The 25,220-nt window shown below is 35.4% G+C and overlaps 1 protein-coding gene and 1 pseudogene across 1 annotated transcript; both read left to right on the forward strand.

Annotated features, from left to right (window-relative positions):
• The first annotated feature begins 1,381 nt into the window (after window positions 1-1,381).
• On the forward strand, window positions 1,382-15,697 carry LOC130743133 (3-hydroxyisobutyryl-CoA hydrolase 1-like). Its single transcript, XM_057595254.1, has 14 exons — window positions 1,382-1,524; window positions 1,793-1,873; window positions 2,223-2,291; window positions 2,602-2,665; window positions 4,619-4,698; window positions 4,795-4,878; window positions 7,190-7,274; window positions 7,513-7,598; window positions 8,343-8,464; window positions 13,386-13,446; window positions 13,562-13,660; window positions 14,783-14,884; window positions 14,971-15,012; window positions 15,133-15,697. Exons 1-14 carry the CDS (start codon window positions 1,492-1,494, stop codon window positions 15,271-15,273), a joined length of 1,149 nt encoding a protein of 382 aa, XP_057451237.1. The 5' UTR covers window positions 1,382-1,491; the 3' UTR covers window positions 15,274-15,697.
• A 2,458-nt stretch (window positions 15,698-18,155) lies between these two features.
• Window positions 18,156-24,553, forward strand: LOC130743132 (non-specific phospholipase C4-like; annotated as a pseudogene).
• The last annotated feature ends 667 nt before the right edge of the window (window positions 24,554-25,220 follow it).

Below are 25,220 nucleotides of genomic sequence, written 5' to 3' on the forward strand. Positions count from 1 at the left end.
TGGCGTGCATCTGTTTGTGCGATACATCATACCATTTTATGGTTCGCTGACTTGGACTGTTAATTTCAGCTTGGACACCCTCATACTGGCGACCGTTTCATATTGAACATTAGCGTATTCATCCCATTAGATGTGGCCACTGCAAATTGAACCTTGAGATATATATGCTGTTGTACTCTAAAAAAAAAACTAAGGCTTTTGGTCTTTATATAAAACAGGTAATTTTAAAAATAGTTTAAGTAAAATTTCGACTTAGTCCGTAAATTTTGAGAAACTATCCAATTTTAGTCTCTGCCAGAGGTGATGGTCTGGCCAACTTGCCATGTGCCCGCCCCGATTCACCACCTCTGACGAGATCAAAACTAAGTAATTTTTCAAAAATTAGGAACTAAAACCAAATCTTACTCCGAAGAAGGATCGGAACCTGAATGATCAGTTTCAAAAAATCCCTATTGTAGAAAAACTTTTCAATTTTAGTCAATGTCAAAGGTGGTACTCTGACCAACTTACCATGTGTCTGACCCGATTCACCACCTCTGATGAGATCGAAACTAAGATAGGGTTTGGAAACTGAACAGAACAGGAAAGAACGGAACGGAACAAAACCTAATAAAATGAACGGGACAAATTTTTTATGTGCACCATGTTTGGTGAATACAAAACGGACAGAACAGGACCACATGATTAATTACATACATACCCCTATCATATTTAATGTATCGTTAAACATAAAAAAAATTAAATAGAATAACTTGTATACAAATTAAATAAAAACTTTAAAAATTAGAATTATCATAGTTTATAATAGATATTTATCAATAAGATTATAAATTTATGAAAAATATGAATAAATATTAATCATGAATATAGTTTAACATGTAATAATTTTGCAAATAATATTATTTTATATTTTATTCTCCTGAGTAACGTACATCTAACTTTTATTCATATTTAATTAATAAAATTCATTAAACGAATTCGTTTTTGATTTTATATTTCATGTTTCAATTCATCAATTCATTCATCTGGTGAAGTTTGAAAAAGTCGGAAAATTTTATAAAAAGCATGAATTGATAAGGAGAAACTAGTAATAAATTAGGGATAGTTTTTATTTTTATCCACCTTTTTTCAGGGAAGCAAAGTGTTCCGTTTTAGGAGTCTTGTGTTCCGTTCCATTCCATCCAAAAAACGTGACAAACACAGAACGAAACCCGTATGTCCCGTTCCATTCCCTTCACACTTGTCTACCAAACGCTACCTAAATTTAACCTTTACTGCAGCACCAAAGTCCCTATTATACTGTCTGTCAAAAAAAAAAAGTCCCTATTATACCGGGAACAAAACCTTAATTGACCCAATAAAATAAGGTTAAAAATGTAAAATGCTTATTTACAAAAAATAAAAAAATCTCTATCATTTTGATTCATTTCAGTTCACTCACTGTTCTCTCCCTCATCGATCAGAACACCGGCCCCAACGATCCAACCGATAATGGCTTCTCACACCAACCTCGACGACGATCAGGTCTCTCTACTCTTCATCTCGCCAACTCTCCTTCTATTTTTCCTTCAATATTTTAGTTTTCTCTGCTTATTCTCACCGAACTCTTGCAAATTCTGAATTGTAATCATCACTTAGCTTCTGTTGCTTGCTTCAATAAAGCATCATCACTCTCCATGTCACCTTCTGATTCCATTGTTTTCCTGTTTTAAGCTTTTCATTTGTTAGTAAACTGATATGATATCTTCTCATTTTTCATAATTATGTTTGTAATTTTCGTTCTGTTTGACAGCTTCTGGTGGAGCGTAAATTATCTGCTAGGGTTTTGACACTCAACAGGCCAAAGCAGTTGAATGCCCTCTCTTATTATATGGTATTCACAGTACATCATTATCACTTTATTTGTTGAATTGTTTTCACTTTGGAGCAACATTTGATAGGAATTACTGAATTAGGAAAGAGCAACATTTAAGGATATGAAAACTATCACAGCTTCTCAGTGATTTGTGGAAGTTCTTTTGGCATTTCCATTACAGATCGTTTGAAATAGGAAGCACAAAAGTGAAAAAAAAAAGACATTTACAGAAGCTAAAGACATCCTAGGTTTTCCATTAATATATATCTAAACGTAAAAAAATGTTCTTCTATTTGCGAAGTTCCAATTCCATTTGCTATTTTCTTACTTTCGTTGTCTGTGTTCTTCTTCTGTCTTCTTATTATAGGTATCTCGGCTACTTGAAAGTTTTCAAGGCGATGAGGGGAATTCTGATATTAAATTGATTGTTGTGAAGGTAATTTCCATTTACTGAGCACAATAAATTATAATTTTTGATTTTTTTTTATTGAGTCTGTCTAAGAGAGAAAAAAACTGTTAGCAGTAATGGAGTAAGAAGGAATAAACTACTGAATTAGTTCTGGAAATTTACTGGCAGTAGCAGATAGGCCTCTGAATAAGACATAACTTGCCCTTTGATCTTCTTCTTCTTGATTAACTTGCAAAGACTATGAGTTTAAGTAAAAGTATAAATGGATATGCAACAAATCTTCTCATCCTCAAAGAGAATCTGGATTTTCTGACTTCTGGATTCTTGTATATATCAGGGAAATGGAAGGGCATTTTGTGCTGGTGGTGATGTTGCAGCGGTTGTTCGTGCTGCGAGAGATGGTATATTTTGTTCTTGTTACTTATTGGGTGACATGATTTAACCATAATTTTCATTGCATTGCTATGAATACTAATTTTTGGGCTTTATATTAAATTTTTTACTACCTTCTTACTTTATTTATTTTGTTGGACCACTGTTAGAGTTGAAAGGAGAAGGAAAGTAATTTTATTTTTTTGTCTCAAATTACAATAGGTTGTTACATCATATAGACTAAGACTCTCCTAATTGAGAATATAACTACAAAGAATAAAATTTGTACAAATCTCCTAAATGCATTTGTACTAGTCAATAAATAAGGAAATAATATCATATTATTACAATATTAAAATTGCTCTATGACCAATGGCAATGACAATTTTATCAGTCTCATGCTTCCAGTTCTTAGAATTTTGGTTAGACCTAACTCTAGCCCAAAAGCTTGCTTAGAGGTGAGGGTTTCTCTACCCTTTACAAGGGCTATCTTGGCCATATCTCTAGTAAATGTGAGACTTCTCAACACACCCCCTCACGCCTAGGGGCCAGGGCTGGACATCTAGAGCATGGAATTTGCAGAAATGAACATCTGTGAGTGACCCATATATGGGTAATTTGAGATCATATATGGATTAGGCCTTACTCGTTCATCTAGTTTATATCTTTCGACACTAATCTTGCTTTATACTGGTCAAGTGAGCCATCAGAGCTGTATTTAATAATATATATCCACTTGCAACCGACTATTCTTTTATGCTCTTTCTCATTAATCTCCGAAGTCTGTTTTTCTCCAAAGCTTTCATCTCATCATTCATTTCGTGAATCCAGTTCTTATCATGTAATGCCTCTTGTATGGAGGTAAGAGCTCAAATTGAGTCTATAGCTGAAATAAAGCTCTGGTCTTGTGCAGAGAGATTTTTAGTACACACAAATTGGGCTACTGAGTCCTCGACACAAGACCTTTTCTTTTTTCTTGAGGTAAAAGGTAGCATATCAAGATTAAGTTAATTTGAGTTATGAAAAGGCTTAAGTTTATGAGTACTTACCTCGAGTTCAAATGATTGAGATTGTTGTCGAACCAGGTCAGATTTCCTCGTCCTTTGATACTGTCTCCTAAATCTCCCAAAGTGTCTTTTCTCATTATTTTCATATTTCTGGTACTGTCAATGGCTCAGGATCCTTGTCATTGTTATGATTCCTATCCTTGTCATTCTTGTGCTCAATATTTGAGATGAATGAGGGTATCGAGGGTATAATAATAGACGATTGAAGAGACTCTAACTCAAATGTTGCTATATGACTCTACCCCTAAAGCTGAGGATTGGGGTCAAATGACTCAGACTCTTGGAAAGTGACATCTATGGAGACATAGGCAAGACTACTAGGAGTGTGATAACATTTATATCATTTTTTTCATCTGGACTCTGGAGCATATCCGATGAAGACCAATTGAAAGCCTGGGGATCTAGCTTACCCCGTTGGGGACCATGAACATGGTCTAAAGATGAACATCGATTTTGGAGGCTTGACATGATTGGTGCCGAAGGAAAGAAGTTAGCAAGAAGCCGTGCGGGACTAATACCTGATGAAATACGAGAGGGTAACCTATTGATTAAATAAGCTGCAGTTGGACAGCTCATGTTTAGGAACACTCGTTGGAACAAGCAATGTTCGAGCTTCTTCAAGTAAATGACGATTTTTTTCTTTCTGCAACCCCATTGTGTTGCTAGTGTCAGCATATGTTACTTCATCACTAATAAAAATTAATGGCGACTCCATATTTTTTAATAAATTTAGTTGCCTCGCCTCATGTTGCCCTCCTGTTACATTATGACGATTACTACAATCTTACGGCACATATTGTTTAACTCATATGGGAGGAGGCAGGAGAGAGTTCTATTACTTTACAAGCATGAGTTTTCTCAAGTATTATTTATTTTAAATGCAAAATTAATTATTTTTGTTTACAATGGACATAGGTGATTGGAGGTATGGTGCAAAATTTTTTGGTAATGAATATAAAATGAATTACTTGATGGCAACATATAGTAAACCTCAGGTAACTCTTCCTTATTTACAAACATATTTCTTGTCTTGTTTATGAATTTGTGACTCTGACATGCATCTTTCTTGCTGTATTTGCAAATATTTGAAGGTTTCAATTCTCAATGGAATTGTCATGGGAGGTGGTGCTGGTGTTTCTATACATGGAAGATTTCGAGTTGTTACAGAGAATACAGTACGTTTTCTCGAGAGCATTATTATGTAAATGGTCTCTAGATTCATTGCGTAGTCTAAATGGTGTCTTGATTCACTATATAGTCAAACAAAATCATGGAACTATAATGATGAGTAAATTGAATCATTATATTAGTTACGTTAATCCTATATATTTTGCCTCCATTCTGCAGTGTCACTTATCTCTCTTTTCTTGTCAACATGGTCTTCAAAGCCTAAGGAGAGACTAACCTAAATCATGCATGCCTGGTGGATCCACAGTCTTGTGAAATTTTTCTGGCATATTTCTCCTCCTTTATCACTGTTTGCTTTATTTTCCAGTGAGCTGTCTCACTGCTGAACCCGTTGGATGAATAGTCTGTACATGACTGACAACCTCATACTTAAGGCATATGCATTCATTTCCTCCTTAAGGGACAACATGTAAGTTACATGATAGTTACATGCAATGGTTGCCCTCAAGGACCATCTCTCCAAGAAAGCAGCCTCTGTGCCTGAGGTTGAACAGCTGAAGTTGGCGAAGATTATTGCTCAATTGCACATTGTTGTCAAAATTGATCATTTATTTCTCATCAAAGCTGATTCTCTGCATTCATCTCACTTGTGAGTTCATTTGGGAGCCGGACGGAGTTTTTTTACTAATTATTCTTAATAGGATTTGTCATGATCTTATGAGTGTAAGCTTTCCTCTCCCCTGGGTGAATCTCCCCTTGGAAAATTCAGGGGTCCTTTGTGTATCTGAATGAGAAAATGAGAAATGTTCAGGGGTCTGCTCTGCATCAATGAATTATTGGCAACCTTAAGAAAGCATGGCAAGGAGCTAAAGCAATCTACCACCTTTTTCATGTTCCTCGCTCTTTGTGGCTTGCCTATAGAGTACTCTACAAAGCTTGATAAGATTCTATGTTTCGAAAGTATTTTCACTTTTTCATCGGTGACCCGGTGGTCCCCATTGCACCAGTTTCTAGCTAAATAGACCACTTACACTATTCCTATTGCTGCTCCTGCATTTGGTGATACTTCTATTCTACCCTTGTCTCTTAGAGCAACATGCATGCTCGTTCTTGGGGTTTTAACTGTGGAAAACCCCCTGAGTGTGATCACTGGTCGCTGCCACTGCTTGCAGCATACCATTGACAAGTATTAGACTTGGTAGTTCTTTGTGCATTGTCATTGTTGCCCAAATTTCATCAGCTTATGCACATGAGTCAGCAGGCCAGCCTTGAACATCTCCAGCTGACTATGCTGAATTGCTGATTTTCTTTAATGGTTTAAGTAACGTCAATCCTGTAGTTTCATTTCCTCTATTGCACATTGCCACATACTGGCAATTCATTTGCTTGTTTTTCTCAGTCATCTTTTGGCGTAGTTTTTCATCTTTATAAGTCTCTATATGGACTCAAACTGCTTGGTTTGGCTTATTCATATTTTCTTTTTTCAACCTTCTAATCCTTGCGGAACTCTATCAGTTGTTGTTGTGTGTTTTCCTTTTAACAGTCGAAATCAAGTTTTTCAAGCTAGTTATGTACAGTGGCTGGAAGAAGCCAACAATTTACTAACCCTAGCCTGTCAAATTATCTTACTATCTATTTAAGGATAGATTTTCATGACATGACGGATTTTCATAATACAGTCTCTCAATATCTTGGCCCCTGTGTCCCGAACGAACTAAATTGCTCCCCTGTATATGTTGCACAAAAGCTACTCCACTAGACCATAGATTTTTTTTTTATATATATAATTATATCTGGCGTATGATTCGCACTCTAGTGAAAGAAAAATAACAACTAAAACTGAAGCTCTCACAATCTTTAAGAAAGGGCTATTTTATAGCTTTGAAAGCACGATAACAGAATTATAGGTCAAGATGATGTACCAGCTTACTTAGTCTTTGACTTAATTTAGCAGCCACTCAGAGCCTTCTTTAGTCTTGCTGCATGACGAGCTATTCAATCAGGAGAACTGGCTGTGTTTTATGTCTTCCTGTTTCAGGTAGCTGGCTTTAGTTTTCTTCCTTTCCCAGAAAGAAGCATCATGAGATTTAGCGGTACCCTGTTAGGGGCTTAGGCATAGGTATCTGATATCTCACCATTGGGGGCTTCTGGTGATATCTTGTTCTTATTATTTTTTTAGATTTTTCTTCTTCACATTCCTACGAAATTTATTTTATACCCATAAAAGAAAATGGTGATAGGAAAGAAAGGTTAGTTTGAAGTGGCCTATATACCTTTCCCTTACATCTATCGAGCCTCATTGACTCAAATTTCCATTTTGGACTTCATGACCTACATGTTTTAGTGGACCATTTGCAGGTCTTTGCTATGCCAGAAACAGCTTTGGGTTTATTTCCTGATGTAGGTGCTGCATATTTCTTGTCTAGACTGGCTGGATTTTTTGGTATGCATGTTATATCTTAGATCTCTGGGAATTTAAATGTTTTTAATTGGTTTCACTGTTATTAAGGTTGCTTAATGTTTCATTCTTTTGATTGTTTTTGTCACTAATGTCTCCTGCTTACTTTTGATGTCTGTTTTTTTTCAGTAATTAGCATCTTTCAATGCTACATGTGAGCTCAAACAGCTAAAGTGTCGTAACATTGCCTTTTCCTCCTTTCTTTTGGAAACCAAAATTGCAGGTGAATATGTTGGTCTTACAGGAGCTAGGTTGGATGGTGCTGAAATGCTTGCTTGTGGTCTTGCAACACATTTTGTCCCTTCACCGGTATGCTACCTAGCACCTACTACAATTATTATAGGCTCTTTGATGATGCGTCTTTAGTAACTAGATAACTAAACTTTAGTCATACGAATGTGCATGCACAAATCAGTGAAAGTTTAGTTCACTTTTAAATAGAAGGGTTAACAAATTTTTTTTAAGGCCTGGGGGTTGAAAGTTTATCATGAAATATCTAGGGATAAATGTTAGCTAGTTAGAGATGCTTCATATGTATCTCCAAGTTGGTATCATACTGTTTTACTTGATTATTCAGGCAACTGATAGGTGTGCACCAGCTCAATTAGGAGATAATCGAGTGCTTACGTAGGGTGTCAATCTTTTTGTTTTTTTTAATAGGGGGCGAACTGTCATCTTAGCTTCTAACACCTATTATAAGCAGTAAGATAGAGAAGCCTAGTTTGAAAATCTTGTTTCTTGCTATTTCGGCAGTTTTGAATACTTTTGAGGTGTAAATTTCTGCTTTTTAAAGCTGTCATTTAGATTGACAATATTATTACAATAAAAACAAATTTAATATAATCTTAATCCTTACCCACGCAGGTTATTTAGATTTATTTGAAACAAAATGACAAGCCTAATCCTGATTTAACTACCTTCATCAGTTATGATGAATCTTGTATGGAATATTATTATGTCTTTATATAATTATTTCTTAATGGATTATGTGATGTTTTAACTGTGGTTTCTAATTATGTCACTAATTTGTTTCCTTTTATCATCAATGTACAGAAATTGTCTCTATTAGAAGAATCATTATGTAAGGTGGGAACTAGCGATCCAACTGCAGTATCGGCAATTATCAATACGTACTCGGAGCAGCCATTCTTGAAAGAGGATAGTGTTTTTAACAGGTTGGTGTCTTTGAAACAGAAAAAAAAGGCACAAAAGAATTGTGTGTTTTATTGTATAGTCTGTATGGAGGTATAATATCTTTAAATACAAGAGAATATCAGCTAATTTAGAAAATATACAAGATTAATCATGGTTGATATGTCTTAGAATTTGGGTTAGGTGTAACTCTACACCAAAAGATAGCTTAGAGGTGAGGATTTCCCTCCCATTAACAAGGATTTATTAGGCCATATCTCTAGTCAACGTGGGACCTTAACACATTCCCTCGCGCTCATGACTGCACAGCTGGAGCTTGGAATTTTGCAAGAATGAACATTTTTTACTGGCCCATATGTGAGTTGTTAGCATTAAGGATTATGTTAAGAGTTAGGGTTAGATGTAGAGTCTATGGGCCAGGCCCATATGTACTTTGTACTACTCTTAACATAGTATTATATATATGAGGGAGGCTGCACCTTGCAGTGTATCCCATTACAGTATCTCTTTCTCTCTCTCTTAGTCTTTTCTCTTTACATGGTATCAAGAGCCTAGGTTCTCAACCTGCCTAGGTCAGCCGTCACAGCTGTCAACCTGTAAAAAAAAAAGAAAAAGAATCCGAAAAAAAAAAAAAAAATTTCCCCTCCCAGCCACTTCAGAAAGGGCCGACCAAGGTTGCTGGGGGTAGAAAAAAAAATTTTTGGCGGCCGGATCTTGAAGAAATCGGCAGAATGCTGAAATCGCGGTTTATGTGAGTAATCGCGAAGGTGCTGTTTCGGAGCCAGATAGCGTACGTTTCAGGTACAGAGCAGGGCGTTTTTGCTGTCTGAGGAACGCCCAGTGATTTTCACAGCCGTCGGTGGTGATTTGGTGACGTTTCGACGTGCGACGGTGTGTTTCGGTGTGCTCCACAAGTGGAAACGTGCGTTTTCTGTTAGTAAGCGTTCATATTGTTCGTTGAGTATTGAGTTTCTTTTATTTCTTTAGTGATTCCTCTCTGAGATATGGCTGAAGACAACTCTACGACAAAGGGTGAAGGGAAGGCCCCAGTCACTGAGTTCATGACTACTTCGTCCAAACTCACCGACATCAAGCTTGATGGGGATGGTGAGAACTATGTGGAGTGGAAGTGTTTGGTGGAGGTCAGCCTTGGAGGAATGGGAAAGGATGAGCATTTGACGGGGTCTTGTCCTACAAACGCAACGGCAGCGGCGAAATGGAAGATGGATGATAAACGCATTCTGGCGTTATTGATGAATTCTGTTGATAAGCGGAGACAATCTGTGATTACTCATTGTCAAACAGTGAAGGAGTTATGGGAGTTTCTCCAATTTATTTTTGGGAAAGCTGATAATTTGAATCGCATCTATGCTCTGTTGCAGCAGATATTTCGTCCGAAACAGGATAAGCGTAAGTTGATGGATCTGGAATTCAAGAAATATGCTGAGGAACTGACTTCTCTCCTATCTTGCAAGACAAAAGAGGATATGCTAGCCCAATAGAAGAAATTGATAGCATTGAGTTGGTTATCTGGCCTTGATCAGGAGTTTGAGGTGGTCCGGTCTCAGATTTTGTCGAGCAAGCAGGTGGATACTCTCACTGATGTCTTCTCTCGAGTCATGCAGTCCTCTTTTGAGAAGCCCAAACCTGCTCCAGATGTTGATACTTCTGATCGCTCTGCTTTAGCGGCCCATTCAGGTTTTCGTGGCGGACGTGGTGGAGGCCGAGGAGGTCGTGGTAGTGCTAGAGGTCGTGGTGGACGTTCCAGACAGATCCAATGTTATAGTTGTGGAGAACTGGGTCATTACAAGAATCAATGTCCCAATTCTCAACAGCACCAACAACATTTTCAATAGTCAGCTCCTAATCGCTTTGCCAACAATGTTTCCCGGTCAGATGTTGTCCAAACACAACCAGAAAAGCGTACAGTGGTTATGAGTGATGATGAGTTTGCCAGATATACACAGTTTCAGATCTCACAGCAGTCTCAGATCTCACAGCAGTCAGCCTCACCTTCCTCCTCCACAGCTACCTTTGTCCAAACAGGTAATCCTACTGTGTGTCTATCCTCTACCTCACGGCTTTGGATCATTGATTCCGGCGCTATTGATCATATGACAGGGGATTCAGGTATTTTTTCGTCATTTAGTTCCTCTAGTATTCATTCGTCTGTAACCCTTGTTGATGGGTCCATTGTTCGTGTTAAGGGGAGTGGGTGTACCACCCCAGTTTCTACCTTACCTATGTCCTCTGTGCTATATTTACCTCAGTTTCCTTGTAATCTTCTCTCAATTAGCAAAATAACTCGTTCATTAAAGTGTTCAGTAACCTTCTTTCCGGATTCTTGTGTGTTTCAGGATCTGTAGACACAGAGGATTATTGGTAGAGGAAGAGAATCTGATGGACTGTATCTACTAGACGAAGGAGTCTCGAAGGCATCCACAGCTTATCGTACCAGTAGTGTGTCTCCTTTTCAGCTTCATTGTCATCTCGGTCATCCATCTCTAGGAGTTCTTAGGAAGTTGTGTCCTAAAAAATGTCTTAGAATTTGGGTTAGGTGTAACTCATGGTTCATAGTTAGGGAGCTTTAGCATATTGTTGGGTTGTTGTAACTGAATCAGGGATTCAGTTAGGAAGTTACAGAGCTTCAACTGAAAATTCAGTTGAGCTTCTCTGTTTCTGTTATCTTCTTCCTCAGGATTCTTCTTCTATCAAGCTTTCATATTCAGATATTGTTCCAGTTCTGCATTTTCCACTGAGTTTCTGCTATTCTTGTTAGCTTTTGATTTGCCAGTGCTATCATATCATGGCAAGAGTGTGGAGTTCTTGGCTGCTTGCCAAGTGGCTTGGTGCTGTTTTTGACGGGCCTGATGAGGTAGCTATTAAAATTTTGGCAAATCATCCAAAAGCTACTCATCCAAGTTATAGGATGATTCTTAGATGGCGTTTTGTGGCCTGGTTTCTTGTGTGAATTCTTGTTGTTTAGGCTTTGATCTTGTTATTTGGTTTTTTCTTGGGCTGTTGACTTGCTGTAGCTGGATTTTCTTTGGGTTTCTCTTTTTTGGTTTTGATCTTGGCCTCTGGGTTTTGTATAGCTCTGTCTGTCTTTCTATGAAGGCTTGTATCTGGGTCCTTGGTCGGGGATTTTTTTTTCCAGATTTTTTGGGGGTTCTATAGGGCTGCTTGGTGATTAGCTGCCTTTTTGCTGGGGCTGATCTCTGCTTTGTTCTCTTTCCTTGAGAATTTTGCTCTCAATTGGCTAATACTATATTTTGCTTTCAAAAAAAATGTAGAGAACATGTTCCAATTTTGGTACCAGAGCTCGTTAGGGTTCAAGGGAAGTTAGTTTAAGGCTCCAACAACTGTCAAGAGCGTTAGCACGTTTTTGTCTTGGTTGTTTGGCCCCAATGTAAAACCGTCGTATTTGCCGAAGATTCGTCAGCCGTCTGAATCCGAACGCGCCGCCATAAGATCTTCATTCTGCCGACTCGAAAGATCCATGCCTTGCCCTTTAACTGACGATGGCCTTCACCGCGGCCACAAGCGTGTACGTCGGCTCCTCCTCTTTCATTTTTTCTCAGGTTTTACTTCTGGGTCGACCATTTATTGGTGACCAACCAGATAGGCCACCCACAGATGTCCAGTCATGCAAATTCCACGCTCAAGATGTCCAGAGATATGGTCAACTAAGTGTTTATAAAGGGTAGAGCAACCCTCACCCTTAAGCTAACTTTGGGGTAGAGTTATTCCTAGCCCGAATTCTTAGAGTAAGCATCATTACCTTGTAAACATATCAAAGTCCATTGTTACTTTATCAAAGAAAATATCTTCTCAAGCAACATGAAGACTTCTTTTGTGAATTCCAAATAACAACTACCAGATATGTCGACAGAAAGTCCTTACAGGATCCTAGAATTGCTTACGTGTTTGACAAGATGCATGCATTTGTCATATATGCTCCAACTTGAGAGATGTGTTTATTGTTACCATAATATTTATTCTTTCCAATTCTCAATAAACCTTCGTAGTTACCCTAAGATAACCTTAGGCTGATTGATTTGTGTCATGAACCGACCCCAAAAGCTTAATCTGTTGCGTGAAGCACATGGATGTCTTATATTACATTTCTATCACTGTCCATCACGAGCCATTTGGTTTTGAAGCGTAGACAATGCGAAAGCTTACTTACATCATTATGAATTCAACTTTTTATTAGAATAATGGAGGCAATAGTGATTGAAATTTAGACCACTTAGTTTTAGAGGCTCTAATACCATCCATGTCGCACATGGCTATTCTAAAATTTAGACTGTCGAGTGAAATATGAGTGCTTTAATATTATATTTCTACCAATTTGATATCAAGTTTTAGGGATTTTAATGTTGTCAAGCAACCAATTATCCCAAAAGCTTAAGCTATTGGGTAAGGGCCACCCGAATGGTTGTATATTATATACGCCCCCTCACGTATGAGCTCACTTGGGCTTGAAGCGTGGATAATGTACAGGCCCACCTCCTATGTGCTTAAATTCCACTTTTTATTAGATAATGCGGGCAGCAAGGATCGAACTCTAGACCACTTGGTCATAGAGGCTCTGATACCATGTCAAGCAACCAATTATGCCAAAAGCTTAAGCTATTGGGTAAGGGCCACTTGAATGGTTTTATATTATAATCTAACAAATGCCATCTCTTTTATGTGTACAATCTGTTGTCAATATGCAATCGGAAATATTCAGAATCAAATTATTCAGCTTTATATATTTTTCTTCAGTAATATACATTTTTTAAAAGCATGTGCTCTGTAAATATACATTTTTGAAAAGGGAAGCATTTGTGGCTTTTTTTTTTGTTTTGTTTGTTGTTTTTAAATAATTGAAACAGAATACACTAGCTTTGTCTCTGTTTCTCATTTGACTTGGCTTATCGTGATCGCACATTGCAGGATGAATGCCATCAATAAGTTTTTCTCAAGAAAAACAGTCGAGGAAATATTATCTTCTCTTGTGAGTTATGTTTTGGATTATGCTATTAAAAAAATCTGATTGCTTAATATTCTTCACTATTGTCAAGGTTAAACTTTTATCATTTAGCAACCATAACTTTATTCTGCGCTTTTAGGAGATGGAAGCTGAGAGTAAGACTGACAATTGGATTTCTGCAACACTTCAAACCTTAAAGAAAGCATCACCAACAAGCCTTAAAATCTTTCTTAGATTGGTACGTATCCAGAAAGTATTAAAAGTTCTGTTTGATGTGCACTAAAGTTCACTTTCTTCTATATGTTCAGCTGTTTAAGTATATTTGTTGTGTGTTTTTTCTTCTTCTAATATATATAATAAATTCATCAAGAGAAACAAAAGATGATAATAGAGTTAAATATTTATACTAATATGAAATTAAGAAGGAAAAATAACAACCTAATGCTTCACACTAAGGGAAAGCATCGTAAATGAAGCATTGCTTCGCAATCCCATCATCATCATATCTGTGAGCGAAACCCCTTTAACAACATCATTAGCTGTACATCTTACCCCAAAGAAGTTGCTTATTCAAAAAAAAAAATCCTAAAGGATGCATGAATTAGGTTTCAATCAAAGTCACCAGTGTAACATAGATTGAACATTACCACAATTTTTTTGCGTCTTACTTCCACCAACACAAAACCTGGTCAACAAAAACCGGTCCAAAGATCTTGGCATGCCCAGGAGTCCAGGACTATTCGTAAATGCCATACAAGAATTTCATAAACAAGAAGTATAGAATAATGTAAGAACTAAGAATAGATAATATACTGATTCTGAACTAGGCATCACATATGATATAACACATATAAGGGGATAAACAGTCTTATGTGGTCAACAAAACCTGCAGCATGTCATTGGAATTAGTTCTATTGACCTCTGCTGCTGAAATAAAGGATTCAACCCTAAAGGGAGCATTGGACTTAAAAAGATTTGCATTAAACACACCAAAATGATCAATGCTTCTGGCTTTTATATGAATTGGAAGAAGATTAACAGAATCTCCATTTCAGAGGATTCCATATAATTTAAGATGTGGAATCTATAAATATATGGAGTCTTGAATTCTTTAAATATTGTGGATACAAGAATTGTGTAATGATGATAGGCAATAAAGATGTGGAAGCCTAAAAGAGGAAAGTACAGTGTCCCAAAAGTTGAATGAGATTTTTCATGAAGCATAACGAACTATCTTTCGTCAAAGTCAAATGTCGTCTTATTTTAATCTTTCAAATCAATTAAAGCCTAAACGTTGTTGTTGTTATTAGTATTATTACTACTAAAGCTCTTGCTTAATTTCTGTTGATTTTTTTTCCAGATTAGAGAATGCAGACTCCTAGGAGTTGGTCAATGTCTTGTTTATGAGTATAGAATTGTTTGTCATATTCTAAAAGGACACTACAGCAAGGATTTCTTTGAGGTTTTCTGATGATTCCTCTACATGTTTCTGTTTGAGATTATTTTCATTTCATGCCATACTCAATTAATGGCCTTGCCTTGTTGCAGGGTTGTAGAGCTATACTGATAGATAAGGACAGGAACCCAAAGGTGGGTACTCGATTTGCATTCTCCATCATTTCTCATTTACTCATGAACATTCCTAGGAGTATAGTCCGTATTATTGAAATTGTATTTCTTTGGTTCTCACTTCAATGATGTCTTTGTCAGTGGGAGCCTTCCAAATTGGAGCTTGTAAGTGATCGTGATGTTGATCGTTACTTCTCTAAGCTTGATGTTAAAGGATGGGAAGATTTGGAGCTTCCTAAAAGGTTCAACAATCTTCCTGCCTATGCTATTTCAAAGCTTTAAGGCATCAACAATTCCTCTCAGCAGAATGAAGTATAGAAGCCAATGATCAAGCTTTCAAAAACATTTCAATGATTTATATAGCAGTTTATGGTTGCCATTGTACTTGGTGGCAAATGTGATGATGAAGATTATTGAGCAAGAGATGATGTGATCCATACGAAGCAAGCTTGGTCAAGGGATGATGTGAATCTGTTTTTACATATTCGAAACTCCATTAATACTAGTTGATTGGTCTAACCAGTAACCAATCAATATGAGGTGTGCAAAGCCTTTTTACTGTACACCAAAGCAGGAAAGGTCTCTCGCAGCTTATTCTATAGATTTTTAAAGGGTTTATGAAGAACTGAATGAGTTGTTACCTCGTAATTCTGATGTGAAGGTACAAAATGCTAAGCACGAGAAAATGGCTATTATGAGTTTTCTATATGTTCTCCCTCCAAAATTTGAAGTTATTAGGTCTCATATTCTTTTCTATCTGGGCTCTATCCTTTTTAGGTCTAAGGTTCAGAATGAGAAACATGAAGAGTTGCTTAAACTTGATTGAATTTCCATACTCTCATAAACTTTCAACATTAATTAAAGCATAAAATAAATGTGATCTGTGATGTCTGAGAGCGCTGCCTTATGAGAAAATACCTCTAACACTCCCAATCATGTTCAAGTTTGTAAACAATTTTGCTCAGCATTTAGTAGTTGTTTCTGTGTTAGACGATACTATGAACCCGTTTATTTCATTATTTTGGGGAAATTAGCTTGGGTTGAAGTCATATTAGAAAGAGTCTCTAAATTAGGAGTGTTTGGTTGTTTATTGCATATGGTTTGGGTAGGAAGAGGTCCAGGAATCGATTCCTGCAAGTGTAATTTATCTTTCCGATGTATCAAAATAAAATACTATTCATATTTATATAGTTCACTATCTTTTTTTTTATATAAATAACTTTAAAAAAAAAAAGCTTAAATAACCTTAAAAACTGAATTGTGTTAAGTGTCAACACAATCTTTCACCAACTACCAAGTGTTAGTTCTGGATTCGATTTTGAAATTCATATATTTAAAGAAATAATGTTGAGGCCTGAGGGTCCTCTTTATGCCCAGACATTGAGTGCCCAGATAAACTCTTATTTTTGGAGTGTGGGTGAATACTTTAGAAAATCTTTCACCAATAAACCAAATGTTAATTTATTTTAAAGAAACGTATCGATATGTCTTATACGCGTCACACATGACATGTAATATTCCGGATATATAATAACAAAAAAATAATGTTCATCATGTGTACACGTGGCCACTATGGATAAAACAAAAAGAGGTGCAATATATATACATCATACACATCTTAGAAAATAGATTATAGATGTAATTTAAAATTCATTCTAATTTAGGAATCTCCAAAATTTATGACAACTTGCATTATTATCACAATGTCTATAAGTTTTTTTCCTTTTTCTTTTCTTTCCTCTAGGTTGAAGTACCTCTTGTTACTTCTTTTCAATATATATCATTGCTTATAAAAAAAACAATGTTTGATTTTAACTTCACCTTTATATAAGTTGAGAGTTCGAATCTTTATGTTCATCTTTGTGTTCAGTAAAATATTAGTTGGTAGACAACCCTTCTTAATTAAGCATTATTTTTTTTGTTTGGTATTTAGGTACTGGTAAGATTTAAACCCTGGACTTAGAGAATTCTAATCCATCAAGTACCATTTAGGTTATTTGTACCGGTAATTATGCATTATTTAAACATGTATGATGATTGACAACTCACCTAAGACAAAAAAAAATATTTACAAAAATATTCATTAGCAACATATCCCAATAACTATGTTGCAGCATCTGCGCTGCAATCGTTGGCGACATGATCGATTACAGAAAATTTATGAACATTATTGCTGTCGGATAATCTTTTTAATATCAAGGTGCCCTCTTGCCAACCAACTGGCCATATTGTCTTATGTCAACAATACGAAATTAAGATAAGGATAAAGTTTTGCTCACGTATTCCACTTAAAAAGTAAAAAATTAAAGAGATAAAAGAAAAATTAAAAAAAGGAAAATATGTGATGAATGAAATGATTAAAAAAAATAGAAATAAATTAAAAATGAAATATAAATAAATGAAAGTGTAAATAAATTATAACTCTTTGTAACCTAAACCACCAACCAATTGGCCACACTAGCAAGTTAAAGGAACCAAGTTTGATGTATTTACATTTTTTCGATTTAACGCGATTTATTTATATATAGAAGATGTATATAATGTAATTAAAAAATGTGCACTAAAAAATGTGACAAATGTATACAGGTCATGATAATAATCTTCTCCTAGGAGGTGTTTGTTTCACGGATTGAAAAATGATACCCGGGAATTTTGTTCCCGGGAATGTTATGATGAGAATGTTATTCCCAGACATCTTTAAAAAACTCGTTTGGTTCACAAAATCAGTTTCTGAGAATCTTTTTGAATATTCCTGAGTATAATTATAATATATGTTTGGTTCAAAATGTATATTCCTGGGAATAGATTGTAAAATTCTTAAAATACCCTTCGCGGTAAAAGACATGGGTAGTGGGTAGTTGGTAGTGGGTAGTGGGTAGTGGCAATTCAAAGATTTCACACCAAAAATCTCATTCCCTTCTATTCAGGATTCAACTTACCCACCTCTTCATCATGGGAATGAGAAATGCTTCTGGATGGGCATATGACTTATCCAGGAATGAAAGATACCCGGGAATATTTTTTTCAAATCTGCTACCAAACACTGGAATGTAGATTCCGGCCCAAACATTCCCGGGAATCCTTTTCCAATCCGTGAAACAAACGCCCCCCTATAATTTATCTATCTTACTGAGTTGCTTCTCCAACAGTGTAACTTCATTGACATTCCATATTTGAGCATATAAGTATCCCATTTGGAATTTGATCAACAAAAGGTGCAAATTCAAGAAAATGGCTTCACATTCTAGCACCGCTAAAGAATACCCCATCAAAACCATCGTGGTTCTGGTTCAAGAGAACCGTTCATTTGACCACATGCTAGGTTGGATGAAGTCACTCAACCCAGAAATCGATGGTGTCACCGGCTCTGAGTCGAACCCGGTTTCTACAACAGACCCCAACTCAAACCGGGTTCAATTTGGCGACCGGGCTGTCTATGTTGACCCAGACCCTGGCCACTCCATCCAAGACATCTACGAGCAAGTCTTCGGAGAGAGCCATGGAGCGTGGCCTCAGAGGCGAAGAAGCTGCCACCGACAATGCAAGGCTTTGCTCAAAACGCTGGGAGGCAAGCGAAGCCTAAGAATTCAACTGTGCGTCTGTGCCATTGACAGAGGCGGTTATGAATGGGTTCAAACCAGAATTGGTGCCGGTCCACAGAGAATTAGTTAAAGAGTTTGCTGTTTGTGACCGTTGGTTCGCTTCGATTCCCACGTCGACTCAGCCAAACCGGCTTTATGTGCATTCTGCTACGTCCCATGGTTTGAGCAGCAATGACACAAAGAAACTCGTTGGAGGGTTGCCCCAGAAGACCATATTCGACTCTCTGCACGAAAATGGGTTCAACTTTGGTATCTATTATCAACAATTACCATCCACTATTTTATACAGGTTGGTTGATATCATTTACTAGCATTTTCTTATTCTTCTGATTCATAATATCATTGTGATAACTTAGATTATATGTATAAAGATTGATAAATTTCACCCCATAGTTATACGTATGATAGTTATATTATTTGTATTAATTAAGTCCATTACAAAAAAAGCAACCAATTGGAATACATAGTATTTCATAGTGGTCTGGTTCAACACTTCGTCCCTTAAACAAGTGGTTGAGAGTTTGAATCTCTGTTGTGAATGAAAGTGTTTAACACGCTTGTGGATCGGACAACCGGATTTTAGGCCAAGAAAAGTGCACTTTTATTACACATAGTAGAGTCGGTGGAGCAGTGGAAATGATACATAGATCATGAAGAAGATGACGAAGCCATAAGACCCATAAGATCTTAGTATTTGCAGTTGCCAACGCCTAGTACTCGGAATCACAACTAGAACGAGCAACAATAGGCTACTGCTTGGCACTCCAAGAAATCAAATTGTCACTGAGAAAAATGAAAAAAATTGCAAGTGGACCGTGAGGTGGCCAATCAAAGAGCCAAATCAGCATGATAATTATATCCTAGAATATTAGGCCGAGGAGATGAACAAGTAATCAATATTCCAATGGACCATTAAGATAACCTAAGATACGTTTTACCACTTGTTAGTGCTCAATAGTAGGAACATGAAGAAACTGATTGACAAAATTAATAACTAAGACTAAATTAGGCCAAACAATGGTTAGGTACTGCAATGCGCCAACCTGAGAGCGCTAAGGAGTCGTGGTAAGGTTAGTGTCCAGAATATCTGAGCGAGGCTAATTAAGAATATCTTGTGCATACTTCTACGGCGGTCTATGTTATTAATTGCAAAAGTGGAATCAAGATTGGAAATGAACTGTCATAGCAAACCAGGATCACTTGCACTAAGGTTGAGATAATTAATTAACATAGATAGAACATGAGATACATACAACAAGGAGGAGCCACAATGCATGATAGATCAATAATGAGGTGTTGGCCCAACTACAGCCAAACTCTCACACAGCAAGAGAAAGGAGCTAGATGTTGAAACCAAAGATCGAGGGGTCTTCTTAAGGCCATAACTAAATTTCTTCATGAGGTGACACACATGATGAGGAAATTGATGGTCAATATGGCCAGGAGGCTTCTCCATATAAACAATCAGCAGAAGAATGTCGTTAATTAACATATTCTTGACATCCAATTGATGCACAGGGACAATTTCGCATTACCGCAAGAGAGAGAATCCCTAGAAGTCTAGAACAATAATAGCTTTAATAACAAGGCTAAAAGTGAGATCATAATCGATACAAGGAAGTTGAGTAAAGCATTGATCAACAAGGTAAGCCTTTAGTCAATCAATAAAACCATCTCAAATATATTTGGTGTGAAAACCCTACTTTGAACCAACCACATTTGATGAAGGAGGTCGAGGAACAAAATCTCATGTATTATTATTGAGAAGAGTTGTGATTTCACCAATCATTGCAGCAAGCCTTTATGGACATTTAGCAGTCTATTTAAAACCTTTTGGCTGTTAAGCAGGAAATTGAGCAAATATATATATCAAAGTGGATGAATCAAAAAATGGTGCTGCTTAGGCTTAAAAATCAAAGTTAGAGCTCAAGTTACCATTGGATGAAGAACTGGTGTCTCGAAACTGGAGGAACCAATGGTGAATAAGAAGAGCATGATATGGACATATGGTGCTTGCGGGTGGAGATTGTATCGGAACTAGGATAGGAGAGGACTATGATGCATTTTCCAAATAGGGAATGCACGGAGTTTCTCCCTCCGTTCCAGAAAGTTTGTAGTTTAAGGTTGTGACACAAAGAGTAATAAATCAATTATTGATAGTATAATTTGACTATTTTGCTCTTATTTAATTTTAGAGTAAAATGCACTCAGACCCTTAAGGTTTGCCAGAATAACACTCCACCCCATTCTTGTTTTAAATCTACACTACTCCACCCCACCTCCCTCTAACAAGTTAACACCATCTAAAAAGATGCTAACGAAATATTCCTTTCCTCATAATAATAATTAAAAACTAATAAGTAAAATAACAAAATTATTTTTTTATTTTTTATTTAGAGTAACATAACTTTTCAGCAATAAATATAAAGAACTTCAAATTAACTTCTAGTAAAATTATTTTTAAAATGGAAATTTTTTTTCGTTAACTCAATTCATTATTTTAAATATTTAATAATATTTTTAAAATAAAAATCATTTTTATTTGTTTATTTAGAGAATTTAAATACTATAAAAAAATTATAAATAAATATAAAGAAATTTCAAATTAATTTATGATGAAAATATTTTTGTACTATTTTTATGAATCTATGTTTTTGTAGTATCTTGCTCTAAATATCTATGAATCTATATTTTACATCAATGGATGCACCGGATCTCGAAGTTACTATAATAAAGAAGATATCCCGAAGAAGAAAAAGAGTCTAATATAATAATGACAATATTCATAATTTGAAGATTAATTATGATTAACAATATTTATTCTTAAAATCTGAAAAGTTTAGGACTATTCTATACATTTCACCCTTAATTTAAACTATAACAAAAATAATTTTTTTTTCACTTTTTTAACTAATGAACTATAAGTTAATTTGAAGTTCATTTGTTAAAAGTTTTGTTACTCTAAATAAAAAATAAAAAAATGATTTTTTTATTTTACTTATTAGTTTTTAATTATTATTTTGAGAAAAATAATATTCCGTTAGCATCTTTTTAGATGATGTTAACTTATTATTAGATGAAGGTGAGTGTATTTTACTCTTAATTTTACTAGTATAATGTGCAACTATTAAATTATACTTAGATAGAGAAAAATGTAATTAATAGAGAAGAGTTGTGGTTGGTTAATATGAAATGTGATAAGTGAGAGAAAATGTATTAAATGAGGTTATAGGTGGAAAAAATTAGCAAAAAATGCATTAGTTTTCTAACACAACAAACATTTTACGATATTAAAAGATGGTCCAAAACAACAAATTTTCTGGAACGGAGGGAGCACTGCCTTGGATGGTGTTGAGGTTGGGGAATGCGGTGGGACATGTGAAGTTGTTCCCAGGGACACAAGAAGAAAGTTTGAATTTTAGTCTGCAATTTTTTTGGTTGATAACTTTGAATCTCTGTTTTGCTTATTGAATTGATTGCAGCTGATGAATTGTATAGACGAGATGCATAGAGAAAAAAAAGAGATAAGTACACATAGATTTATCCTAGTACACTATAAATTGGGCTATGTTCAGCCCTGGGCCGACCAACTGCCAAGATTTTCACAATAAACAAGTATCAGCAGGAATTTTCCTTTACTGAATATTAGAAGGACTACTCCTTCACTTATTGTAAATATAAGGTCCAAAAGATAAAGAATTAATTAGTGGTGTCTTTTATATAGTGGTTATTTTCAAAGTGAGGACACCAATGGTCTTTCTAATGAATTGTCTTGATTTTAATTAGAACTAAGTTTTAAAATTGCGGCTGTGATCCATTTGAGATACTAATATGAGATCAAGGAATAACAAAGAACACAAAATGAGTTTAGATTAGAAAAAAATAGTGTACAAGTGTCACTAATTTAATTTGTTGTGATAATTGGATTACGGTTTTCTAAAATTAAAAGTGTTTTATTGAGATATGATTACTGCTGGAGTAAGATGAAACCTGAAATCGTAATTTGAAAAGTTTGTAATATTTTAATAGTAAAATAAAACAAATGATCGAGTTATAAATATCATACGTGGCCTTAATTAGTATATTTATTCCTTATATTTTCGTCACAAAAAATTCTAATTGTAAATTTCAGGAGTCTAAGGAAGTTGAAACACTTAGATAACTTCCACCCGTTCGACTTAACCTTCAAGAAGCATTGCAAAGAAGGGAAATTGCCAAACTATGTGGTGATTGAACAAAGAACTATGGATCTGTTATCAGTAGCAGCGAATGATGATCATCCATCTCATGATATTGCAGAAGGACAAAAATTTATAAAAGAAGTTTATGAAGCACTCAGAGCTAGCCCTCAATGGAATGAGATCTTGTTTGTGATCATATACGACGAGCATGGAGGCTTCTACGATCATGTTCCTACACCCGTTGATGGAGTGCCTAATCCAGATGACATTGTAGGTCCTGAGCCATTCAAGTTCAAGTTTGATAGACTTGGTGTTAGGGTTCCGGCCATCATTATTTCTCCATGGATTGAGCCAGGAAAAGGTAAGAATAACATGTATGCATGTATTTACACATATATTATTACATCATATATGCACGAAATTTCATATTGTATGCATATACATGTACGTCTTGAATTGTATATAGTAATTTCTTATTGGTAGACATATTGAACACTTACTTTATGTTAGAGAAATATTCGTTGATTATGTTAATATGAACTTAGGTTCATGGTATATAAACAAATACATGATAACTTATATAATTCAAAATTATATACATGTGAATATCATATTAAAAACTAAGAATTTGCATGTGACGTTGATTTAATGTATATCAATTAAGAAGTAAGATTCAAATATGAGTTCAATGAAAATTAAAACACAAATATTCAATTTTTTAATTTACTTTATTTTAAACTGATATCTTTGCATATACATATTGATGAACATTACAATTCAGTCATTATTTTTATAACTTAAAACACTATTGTTACTAATTAATAATCAAATGATGTGTATAGTGTTGCACGAGCCTTCTGGACCATTCCCAACATCACAGTATGAGCATTCCTCTATTCCAGCAACTGTTAAGAAAATATTCAATCTTCCTAAGTTCTTGACAAAGCGAGATGCATGGGCTGCAACATTTGAGGGCCTTTTAACTCGAAGCAGCCCACGTACTGATTGTCCAGGTAAAATATCTCTTACTTTTAGTTTTCTTTCAACTATCATAACAATAGTTGTAATAGTAATAGTAATAATAAAAATAAAAATAAGTCTATTATGTATTATTATTACTACTATTGTTGTTCTTATTGTTTTTAGGATGAGGTAGAAATAACTTTTTCTAATTTTTATTATATATATATATATATATATGTATATATACACTAAATTTAATCTAAATTTGAATGTTTAAGATTAGAGCAATTTTTTAACTATTTAAGATGCCAAAATTGCAGAGACATTGCCTAACCCAATAAAACTACGGGAGGCAGCAGCTAATGAAGAGGCCAAGTTGACTGAATTTCAAGTAGAACTGGTACAATTGGCAGCAACTTTGAATGGGGATCATAAAAAAAGTACATACCCCAAGAAGCTAACTGAGAGCATGAGTGTTTCAGACGCAGCAAAATATGTTGAAGATGCATTCAAGACATTCTCAGATGAAAGTGAGAAAGCCAAACAAAATGGAGTTGATGAATCTGAAATTGTCCATTGTGCTGATTGTGCTAGTGCTAGTGCACATGCACCACCTGGTACCGGAAACTTCTTTGACAAGGTGTTTTCTTGTATAACTTGTAATCGCTGATTAAGTTGTACATAATTTAATTTATACGTTTTGCTACGTGTATGGTTGGCAATGGAAGCTATATATATGTAAATAAAATAAAACTATTATTCATTTGCTCGTCAGAAATGCGAGTTAAGGATTTGAACTACGTATTGCAACTCAAAGTGGTGTTCCTTTAATAAGAAGAACCAGAAGTTTGTTCATTCTAATGTTTAGATACACTACATGCTTATGAAAATCAGTGCAGTTTAACCAATCAAGCTGATCTAATTCAGCATTGACCAGGTTCAAGAATGTTAACGAAAATAGAATGTTGATGATTCAGTTTTGATAAAAGACCAAATTAAATTGAACTAAAGAAGAAACTAACACTTCTTTTCTATTTGGTTTATTTTTTCTTGGATCGGTGAACCAATTTAAATCTATTTATTAGGCAGGAAATTGGATATTATTATTTAGGTTTAAATACGTTGGAGGTCCCTCTATTTTAGAGGTCATTTGGTTTAGTTCCTTTTAAGCTAAGTTTTTTGTTTTGCAAAGGCTCCTAAATGCAAAATAATTGTACGATTTTGATCCTTGTCGTTAATGTCTGTTATAATAATCCATTAAGTGATGAGTGGTAACATGACTACTTTCTTGTCTCTCATACGTGGTACTTCATATCATATTACATGTCGTATATTATTTTACTATTTCATTTTAATTATTAAATTTTAGAAAAAAACTCTTCTCTTCTACTCCCTTTCTCCTCCCTTCTTCATCCCCAAAACCCATCCATTCAAAACCCAGAGATTCACAGAGGGAGAGAGAGAGGTTGAACTTAACTGAGAG

Source organism: Lotus japonicus, chromosome 3 (assembly GCF_012489685.1).
Source record: "Lotus japonicus ecotype B-129 chromosome 3, LjGifu_v1.2".
Lineage (NCBI taxonomy): Eukaryota > Viridiplantae > Streptophyta > Magnoliopsida > Fabales > Fabaceae > Lotus > Lotus japonicus.